The sequence below is a fragment of the Sinocyclocheilus grahami genome, unplaced genomic scaffold (assembly GCF_001515645.1).
Source record: "Sinocyclocheilus grahami isolate Dianchi unplaced genomic scaffold, SAMN03320097.WGS_v1.1 scaffold2919.1, whole genome shotgun sequence".
Classification (NCBI taxonomy): domain Eukaryota; kingdom Metazoa; phylum Chordata; class Actinopteri; order Cypriniformes; family Cyprinidae; genus Sinocyclocheilus; species Sinocyclocheilus grahami.
The window spans coordinates 14,303-25,375 of record NW_015508093.1 but is presented as its reverse complement, the minus strand read 5'-3'; the positions used below and the strand labels follow the sequence as shown (position 1 = coordinate 25,375).

Sequence of the window (11,073 nt, the reverse complement as noted above, 5' to 3'; positions counted from 1 at the left end):
GATGTCTGTGATGATCAGAGATCCAGTCTTATAGTCCACCTTCAGGCTGTCTCTGAATCTCCCGCCTTCACCATCATATAAACAGCTTGTATTGGGATGTCCGTTGATCAGAGCTATGCGAGTGTCTTCAAAATACCACAGCATCTTGTCATGTTCATTTTTGTTGATATCAGTGTGTAGAGTGACTGTATCTCCCTCCATCACTGTCACCACATCCTCACCAAACACACCTGGAAACACAAATATATTGTTACTGTATAATGTTGAATTAATATCTAAAAACAATAGAATGGAAAGCCCCCACGAAAATACAAAAACAAGCCTGTGGGTGTGTGATTTATCAAGGACAATGGTGCTTATCAACAGATCTTAGTAGAAAAGGTTCTGGCGGGCACATTAAAAAACATTTTAGGGGTTCCCATCATAGGATAATTAATTATTTAGGCTTATTTTTCTTTAAAAGTTATACATTTTGTTAATATAATTCATTTGTAATTTTAATACAAATGTATGAATGCTTTATCACTAGAAAATAAATTATTATGGAATCATTTTAGACATTCGTCATTATATAAAACCTTTTTTGGCCTTTTTTCCCTTGGAGATATCTGATAGAAAACTGAAAGAACTCCTGAGGCAGAGAAATACTTACAGCCTCAGATATTTTAACATTGACATTTATTTTTTTAACATTTACATACTCTTCATGCACAGCTATTTAAAAATATATATAATTTTTAATTCTCTCTAGCCTACACATTTAAACCAGTGATGAGTGAGAATGAAAGTTGTAGACGTACTAAGAACAACACGATCATATGATATGCAGCCTGTGGCCAAACCAGTTTCATGCTGAGTCACTTGACATTTATTCCGGAACAGGAATAACTCAATCAAATAAATAAATGCCGTCCAAAACACATAGAACAAGGAAGATCGTGGCACTATATTGCTAAAAATATATATAAAAAATAAAACACCGACAAATAAAATACAAGATAATACCGATGTGAAATTGTAATTTTCCACCGCTGAAAACGCGTTGTAGTTACCAATTCAAATGTCTTACCGTGAAGGAGCAAAATGAACAGTGTGAGCACAAAACAGCATCCCATCATGTCAACAGCGGTGTCTGTTAGAATTTATTAAAATAGTTTTGCTCTATTTTAGGCTAATTATGGCTTTCTATTCCTGTTTCACTATAAAAGCCCGCGAGAATTTGATATAGTGTGTAAATATAAATAAATTTCGGATAATAAAAACGCATGACCTATTTATCCAGATAAAATGACAATAATCGTAATGTCGTAGGTCAAATTAAATACACGTGTAGCCTATTGGCGACCTGGTTAAAAAGAAAGAGAAAGCAAAAAAACCTACATGATCTGAAAGCCCCAAACTCAGGGCTGGACCGTCAAACCCTTTTTTTCCATTCATTCATCTTTTAATAACTCATTATTAGGGAGTCTCTAATATAAAACCACTGAAATGTAACCCATGTAAGCGCCACACTGTTTTTCCTCAGCAGAACGAGATCAATTGAATCGATCGATTCGGGGTGCGTTTCCCGTGTAACGACATAACTCGCTGATTAACCACCACAGTACGATGCATTGTTGAAACGTCTCCGTCGTTTGTGGTATGTGGTGGAGGATCAACTTCTGCTATTTAACCAACCTGTTCTCATCAGTCTGCGTATAAATAGGCTTGTTTGAGATGCACCTCGCCTTGCCTGAAATGTAGGCGGCTGCAGTGAGGGGAGGAGTGAAATAAGAGCAGGCAAGACAGACAGTTCTGACCTCTCGAAGTGAACAGATACCAACGAGATCAAAGGCAGATATCGCGTTATTCACACTCACGTGCTGTGTTGCTAATAAACATGATATACTTTCAGTTCTGTTGCTTTTATATGAAACTAAATATGATGAACAAGACACTCAAAGTGCTTGCTATTTGATTCCATACTAAAGGTGTATTTTCCATTTTTACTCTAACGCAAGTATTTTAGATTTTTATAGAAATACGACATAATCACATTATCTCACACAGAGATGGCGCTGTCATAGTGTTTGGGAACATTCATGCATAATTTAAATACATAATCGCATGAAATCAGATCAAAATAAAACATTTTAGAAGCGGCATCACAGGCTTCCATACTAAAGGTGTATTTTCCATTTTTACTCTAACGCAAGTATTTTAGATTTTTATAGAAATACGACATAATCACATTATCTCACACAGAGATGGCGCTGTCATAGTGTTTGGGAACATTCATGCATAATTTAAATACATAATCACATGAAATCAGATCAAAATAAAACATTTTAGAAGCGGCATCACAGGTGTCTGAACCAATGAGCATTAAGCTGTGTCTTCAGTCAGTCGTTTCCCATCATGCTTTTGATCAGCGCAGCCGGTGGAGAGCAACTGCGCTCGACTGCGCAATCCGACACAGCCGCCTCGCCGTCGCCAGAGTTGTTTTTGCACACGTCAGCATGACATCAGAGCAAGTCGGCGGTAAGTCGGACACTTTTCTAACCGGCATGCATCTCGCGGTGATCACCGGTGATCGGTTCTGAGCAGAATTTGCTCATCTCAAACAAGCCCAACTTCAGTGGAGAGCAGATGCGTCCAAATACAGTGACGTCACCAGCAAGGCTCAGTTCAGCAGTTCACCTGTATGGAAGGCGGACGGGGCCAAAAGTCTTTAAATGGAACGCGTGAAATGTGACTCGTGTCAACACGCACAATTTGCCCGCGTTAAGATGACAAATTTGAACGTGTTTCTCAATGCACACATTCTGGCTGTGTTAAGGTGGCAATTCTGAACTTGTAATATTTTTAAGGCATTAAAATCTATTTACCCTCATTTCTAATCCTAATTTATAGTCCTAAACATGCACTTTTCACTTTGTTTTATGATCTTTCCTGATCATAATGCGTTTTCCAAATGTCTCATGCAAAGTCATGTCTTCAGAAGTCAACTGATCATTTAAGAAGATATGTCTATCAGAGGAGTCAGGAATTATAATGATCTGTCATGAAACTACAATGGACACGCACGTGCTTTATTATATCTTCTGTGTCATATGTATCATATAATGTATATAATAATGTGTTATATAATAATATACTTATTTCTGGTCCTTTGGTAGCAACAAACATCAATAGCCTGTGCCATCAGAAAATGTTTCAATGCAGGACAGCAGTTGCAGTTGCAGTGACGCAACAAGACAATTAACCAAAGCACACAAATAAAAACCAACACAAAAAAAAATTTGAAATCCTTTTGAATTTATTTAAATGTACAATTGTTTGTGTGTGAACAATTATTATCTGTAATTCTTATTCAAATTAAGATCACACCACATTTTATCAATGCTGAAACTGTTTTTTTTTCCAAAGGTTTCACAAACTTATTCTTGCCACTTTTGATTTATGGCTCCCTAAAGACAAGTTCAAAGGTAAATAGCACCAATCTACACAGGAATGCTCATCGAATCTCTTTGGGTTATCAGGAAGCACTTGACTATTGACGCTGCATGTCAAGACTGGTCAGATCATCAGACAAGAGGAGATGATTTTACAGGAGAATATAGAATGTCTTCAACCTGTGATGCAACAAGACAATGATTTTTTTCAAAGGTTTCACAAACTTGTTCTTGCCACTATAACTTAAATACAAGTTTAAGGGTAAAGAAATTAATAATAATAAAAAAGTAATGAATATCAAACATTTTAATTTTTAAACATAATTTTGTTATAGCACCAGCCAGCCATCAGCCAGCAGCAGGCAATCAGATGATGTTACACACAGACTCTCCCAAAATAACACAGGGACAGAACAGCAAATAACTATACAGGGTCATAACATAACTTATATGTCTCTATATGCATTTGAATGGTTAACATTTTTAAGATTTTAAAGAAACATTTATGACCATTTGTGATTTGTTTTCACAAATGGTTTATATGTTTCTTTATTCATTCTAGGGTTGACATTGCACTGTCTGTTAATTTAAACTGAACATTTGCTATAAATCACCTTGGTGGACATAGTGCTATTTACTTACATTTATAAATATAATTACAGAAATATAAATATTTTATTCATTTTTATGTCTATGTATATTCAGTTATAATATGTTCTGTGTAAAGTTATATATACTTTCGAAAATGATAGGCCTGTATAACTTAAAACAAACATTCAATAACATAAATAGATGTTACAATTAATCATTGTGCAATATGGATCATTAGCATTTACTTAATATGACATTTAATTTAACATTTTTTTATTATTATTTATTTATTTACTTTAGCACAGCAGATATAAGTAAAGCAAAGCTAAAAATAGGAATATGTGGGTAAATCTGGACTTAAATCTGCTTTAAAAAATATGACATGTTTGAACATGGCCAGAATGTGTGCATTGAGAAAGACATTCAAAATTGTGGTCTTAATGCGGTCAAACTGTGCGTCTTTACACGAACCAAATAAACGCGGCAAAAACTGACACCTTAACGCGGCCAAAACGTGCGTGTCTACACGTACAAAAGAAACGCGTTAAAAATTACCGCGTTAACACGGACAAATTGTGCGTGTTGACACGGGTCACTTTTCACGCATTCCATTTAAAGACTTTTGGCCCCGTCCGCCTTCCATACAGGTGAACTGGACGAACTGAGCCTCAATGTCTCACTTCTGTTGTGTCAAGCAGTCTGTTTTCAGATGTTATAATCGTACAGAGCTCAAAGAAAATGGTCCATGTTGTCATTTTATTCTGCATTTGTTTGTGCAAACTGGCTGGTAAGTGATAAATGTGTGTTTTATATGTCTATATGAGAAATAGGATGGATATGCATTTGATATTATTTTATGATATTCTGAAATTGAACAAGTATTTAAAATCTGGTTTGGATTCAGATCTAGCATCTCAGAATAACTTAAGAATAGATTCAGATTATCTCAACTTTATGTATTTTTAATTTGTGTTAATTATGTCTTCTATCATTTAGCTTTTTTCATGTCTGTAGTGCTGTTTTGTGTTCTTCATTTCACTTTTAAATAATTACAGGGTACTGATCCTCGTAAAGTAAACCAACATAAAGTCATTAACCCTTAATCTGTGACAAACTCTCTATTCTTCAGGTGTCTTTGGTGATGAAGTGAAGTCAGTGTCAGTGCTGGAGGGGGATTCAGTCACTCTAAATTCTGGTGTTACTGAAATGATGGATGAAGATCTGATTATGTGGAGGTTTGGATATAATAAGACTTTAATAGCTGAAATCAATGTAATGGCCGACAGCATGACTGTATATGATGATGTTCCTGATGAGAGATTCAGAGACAGACTGAAGCTGGACGATCAAACTGCATCTCTGATCATCACAAACATCACAACTCAACATGGTGGATGTTATTATCTACAGACCAATATTGTGAGGAGTTTCAATCTCACTGTCTATGGTGAGTTAATATTTTTTAATTGTTGTAATTAAAGTATATCCTAGTTCATTTTTATTCTTGAAATTATAAATCTCAAGAGTCACAATTGACATCACAAACTCACCCTCAACACATTAAACACTGTCAGAAACAGCTATTTATTAATACTACAATTTAATATGATTTTACTAATCTTTTTCAGCTCGCCTGCCTGTTCCTGTCATCAGCAGTAACTCTTCACAATGTTCATCATCTTCATCATATTGTTCATTGGTGTGTTCAGTGTTGAATGTGGGTCATGTGTCTCTCTCCTGGTACAAAGGAAACAGTTTATTGTCCAACATCAGTGTGTCTGATCTCAGCATCAGTCTCTCTCTACCTCTGGAGGTGGAATATCAGGAGAAAAACAGCTACAGCTGTGTGCTCAACAATCCCATCAGCAACCAGATTCAACATCTGGACATCACTCAACTCTGTCACACATGTTCAGGTGAGATTAGCGTTTATTTACTTATCTAAGTCTACTGGTCATGTGCTGAAAAGATTGGTCAATTTACCCTTACACAAAGAAATTCAGAGGGTGAAATACAGCCAGTCTCAGTGAGAAGTTTGGTGGATTCTTAAATGCACATTTGTAGAGTTGACCAAAAGTTGTGCTTCAATACGTTCAGCTACACTAAACAGCACACATTATGTTTGTATCTACTCAGCCACTTCTTTATACCTGAACTTGTCAATAAAAATGGCTGCATTAAGAAGAGCTGCTTGGAAAGAAGTTAGCTGTGAGACAGAACTAAATGATATTAATCTACAGGCCAAAAACAGTTGATTAGCATTGATTCGTTACCTAGTCCACAACCTGGAATACATGTGGCTTTCACACACGCTTCACATTCGGTCCAGACTTTGCCTGGAAAATTTGACTATGCAAATGTGTATGTAAATGTGCATTAATGGTGGAGTAGATAAGAAGGCAGGCAAAGAGACAGATCTAAATGCAAGAGGTTAATATTTTTTAAACTCAAAGTCAAAACAAGAACCTAAAAACAAGGACTGTAGGGAACAGAAACACATCGACATTTGACAACTGAAAAAGCAAAAGGGTAAATGCAAATGAGGTACACCTGGGGCAGACAATCACCTGATAAAACTACAAAGAACTACAAACGTGGCACTCGAGACAGGAAGTGACAAAAAGGCCTATAGCAAACATGTCATCAGAACCTGAATCAGAAGCATACAATAAACCGAGTATATGATGTCAACAAGTAAAGCAGCAAAAAAGTTGGATATTCACTTATCATCAGATCAAACTCACACTAATGATTGTGTCTGTCTATTATTACAGGCTCTCTGTATCTGATAGTGTTGATCTCTGTTGCTGCTGTGGCTGGATCTCTGTTGATTGTGGCTGCATTCGGGATATTTCTCACGTGCAGGAAATGTAGAAAAACTGATCAAAAAGGAAAGTTGTTTGGCTGTTATCTAGAAAGTGACATTGTGCAACGCTCTTTACTCGTCTCGCTCAGAAAAAAAACAGATTCTGCATTTCTCAAACTGCTTTAAAGCATACTGGAAATACACAGAAAGAAGTGCAATTCTGCATAAATCTAATTATACAGTAACTCAGAAACACAGTCCTACATGTACCAAAAAAAATGCAGAGCTCAGCTGGTGTTCACATTAAAATTTCTAGAATAACACTGTTTCACTGGTGAATGACATTTTACTTCTGCTTCAATTTATTACATTTCATCATATTATAATAAAATGCAAATCACTTTAGCATTTGTCTTAGTATGGTTTATAAATTATCTGCAAAGAATGCCTTTAAAGTTTATTTTCTGTATGAAAGTTTAACTGAATTCATTTGTTAAAGCCATTAAAACCATGCATGGAGCATTAAACATGTTCATATTGCACAATTAATTAACCATTAAATATTTTAACTTTGACAGCCCTATAATAACAACACATATGTTGTGAAGAACCAGATCTAGTTAAGATTGAGTTGTTGTTGTTTAATGCATCTATTATTATTTTCAAACAGTTCAGACTCCTGAAGAGATCACTTACATTGAGCCAACATTCAACAATAGAAATATGCATAACACAGTAAGATTTATTCCAAAGCTATGTTGTTCATCTCTGTATCAATTTAGCAGTCAGGCAAATTTGTGCTTGTACAGTATATGATAGATTGTGATTCAGAGAAAAAAAACAATAATGTCATAACTCATATCCCACAATACTCAAGACACTCATTCTACCGTAACTACAAATGATCAAACAGATCAACAGATCCATTTAGGGAACACAAGTTCATATTTATACAGTGCATTTCCTGTGTCAGCTGATGATTTCACTGTTCCGATTTTTACTAAAGAACTTAATGAATTCACTCTCAGAAAAAAAATCATAAAAGTGCAAAAAATGTATCTTAAGTGCAACGGCTTCTGACCTGGGCAGCAGCCTTAAAAGGATACACTCTTAAAAATAAAGGTGCTTCAAAAGGTTATTCAAGCGATGCCATAGAAGAACCATTTTTGGTTCCACAAAGAACCATTCAGTCAAAGGCTCTTTAAAGAACCATCTCTTTCTTACCTTTTTATAATCTGAAGAACCTTCTTTCACCACAAAGAACCTTTTGTGAAACAGAAAGGTTCTTCAGATGTTAAAGGTTCTTTATGGAACCATTTAGACAAAAAGGTTCTTCTATGGCATCGTGAAGCACCTTTATTTTTAAGAGTGTAGTTCACCCAAAAGTGAAAATTACCCCATATACTGTATGACTTTCTTCTTTCAGACAAATACAACCAGAGTTATATTTAAAAATGTCCTGGCTCTTCCAAGCTTTTTAATGGAAGTGAATGGCTGTTGAGATTTTGAAGTCCAATAAAGTGCATCCACCCATCATAAAAAGTGCTCCACACAGCTCCGGGGGGTTAATAAAGGCCTTCTGAAGCTAATTGACGCGTGTAGCAAATTACCTCAAAAGGGAATTATATTTATAAGTAATTATAACTGGTTGTAATTAATTATCAATATTTAAATCAGATTTTAGAATTAACTGTAGCAGAATCAGTATTACAATGATTTAATCTGTTCGTCCACCGACAGTATAATCATTCATCAATTCTAGGAAAAATTATTTTCCTGGCCAAGAAAGAATAACTTTCCTACTGCATACAGTACTAGCATTAACTTAGCATGTAGCACGATCAACATTCAGTGACTCCGAATTGGGAGCAGCACACAGAAACAATCAATTGTGAATATAAGGGATTTAATAAATGAAACTCCAGCTAACATACAACCAAACTAAGCAAAAATGCATACATACAGAAAGAAGGAAAGTAAGGGAAGAGAGAGAGAGAGAGAGAGGGCAAAAGAATGGCAGTATATAACATTAATTAACAACAACCTAATGCGAATCATCAGAGAATCAAAAATCACCTTGATAAAGGGGCCCAAACTTAGACACACATCTAACTAGTTGGAAATGGTTACTTGCATTGGCTTTGTTGCTGAACAAGCGTCCGGATGCGGTAGACAATGGAGGTTCTTGATGTGTTCTGTAGGAGTGAGCTGGAGGCTTTCGTCGAGTTCTGAAGATGGGAGAGTCCACAGTGAATCATCAAAGTTACTTGAAGATAAAAACTGCCAGAAAGTCAGACTCCAGGGTGATGAGATTTTGAGAGTGTCTCAAAAGTTTTTTTTTTTTTTTTAGCAATTATGATTGGTTTGCTTTAGGGACTTTTAAGGGTCTACCAGTCACACCCATCTTTGGCAGATTGACCAATGTAGAGGTGTGAATTTTGAGCTGGAAAGGTTCATTTGTCTCACACAACACCTTATTTGTATGGTTTATGGTGGTCTGGATTTGTCCAATATTAAGTCAAAGTATGGTAAAAAGAGTACGGTGTAAATTATGGTGACATAATATACACCATTAATCCAGGAATCAGAAGACAGTCATTTTGATACCTAACATGCCAATGTTTGGAAAACATTAAGGCAGTGATACATTTATATGTCTAGATCCAAGTAATTGAAGCTTCACTACAGTACTACAGAGTTATAACTAAGCTACTATAACCTAGGAACATGCATACAACACAGGAATACACAATATACATTTTTGAACAGTTCGATTAAGGCCTTTTGCACCACTTTAGTTCCAGAACTAAATGTACAGTACTAAAGTACTGGGACGATTTTGCGCGGACTATTTCCCAGTACCATTTAAAGGGTTGCATTCGCACCGAGAGTGTGTACTAAGAAGTGACGTAAGCCGGTCGACAGCGTCGTCATTTGTGAGCGGCGTTCAACAACAGAAACAAAGAAGAACAACATTAACAACAGGAGGATGGAGGACGCTGTGATCGGAGCTGTGTGTTTGTTGTGTCTCGCGAGTTTCACAATAATGGACATGGAAAGTTGACGTATACGTAAAGCGATTGAAAGAATGGAAAGGAGGACTAAGAATCTCCAACGACAACTGGCAGTGCTACATTTGCTACAAGTGCCTGCACTTTAGCGTCCGTCCATCTATCGCTGTTCTCCATACTTGCGAAATAAGTTGACACAATGTTTACAGTATATTAACACGGCGTTTTAAATCATGGCGGGTGAGGGGGGTTTCATACGCGTTTGGCCAATCAGTGTCTACTTACGTCACGATTAGTACCAGTTGTGCTGGTTAGACCCTGCTCTGGAGTAGGAGCTAATTTGGTTCTCGAAAAAGGCAGTCCGGTACTAAAATCGCACTCAGTTCCGGCGGTGCGAAAACGCCAAAAAGTGGGGAGTTCCACAATTAGTTCTGGTACTATGAAAAGGTTCCCGCGGTGCGAAAGGCCCTATTGTGAATAAATGGAGTCAATGTCCTTTCCTATGTGTATTGTGGCTTTTGAGTATGTCTGGGCCATGGTTAGTGGCTCTTCGTGGGGAAGAGGGAATCGTTCCTTCCCCCCTGGAATCTCTTTGAAGCAAGAAAGTTGATGACTGTCCCTTGTAGAGTTGGAGAAGAGAGCAGAGGTGATAACGCTCTTTGAACCAGAGGTGGACGTTAGACATGCATCTGTAATTTAGTTATAACAAGGGAGGAGGGAAAGTTTACGATGCCTAAAACCTAATCGAACATCTTGATGCTCTACATGCGCTACATGTGTTTGTACAAGAAAAATATCCATATTTAAACCTTTATAAACCGTAATCTCCAGCTTCCGCAAAAAACTGTTGCACGCACATTCACGGTAGGCCAGTGCTCAACCTGATCACTGTTACAAGAAGAAGAAAAAAAGATATTTGAACCCTTTTGAAAAAAAAAAAACAGCATATGCTGGTTAGGTATGTTTTGAAGCATGGCTGCTGGTTTGAGCTGGTTTAAGCTGGTCATGTGCTGGTCGTGAGCTGGTTTAAGCTGGTCCTGAGCAGGAGCTAGCTGCTTAGGACCAGCATAGGACCAGCACATGACCATCTTAAACCAACTCAAACCAGCAGCCATGCTTCAAAACATACCTAACCAGCATATGTTGTTTTTTTCAACAGGGAACTCACATTGAATCTCAAATTTATCATCATTAAGGTTTTAAAAATATATATAATTTAATATTATTATTC

The 11,073-nt window shown here is 36.6% G+C and overlaps 1 protein-coding gene across 1 annotated transcript; it reads left to right on the top strand.

Annotated features, from left to right (window-relative positions):
- Window positions 1-1,302: 1,302 nt before the first annotated feature.
- Window positions 1,303-9,063, top strand: LOC107575815 (SLAM family member 9-like). Its single transcript, XM_016262146.1, has 6 exons — window positions 1,303-1,307; window positions 3,409-3,467; window positions 5,155-5,472; window positions 5,654-5,941; window positions 6,800-6,920; window positions 9,033-9,063. Exons 1-6 carry the CDS (start codon window positions 1,303-1,305, stop codon window positions 9,061-9,063), a joined length of 822 nt encoding a protein of 273 aa, XP_016117632.1.
- Window positions 9,064-11,073: the final 2,010 nt, after the last annotated feature.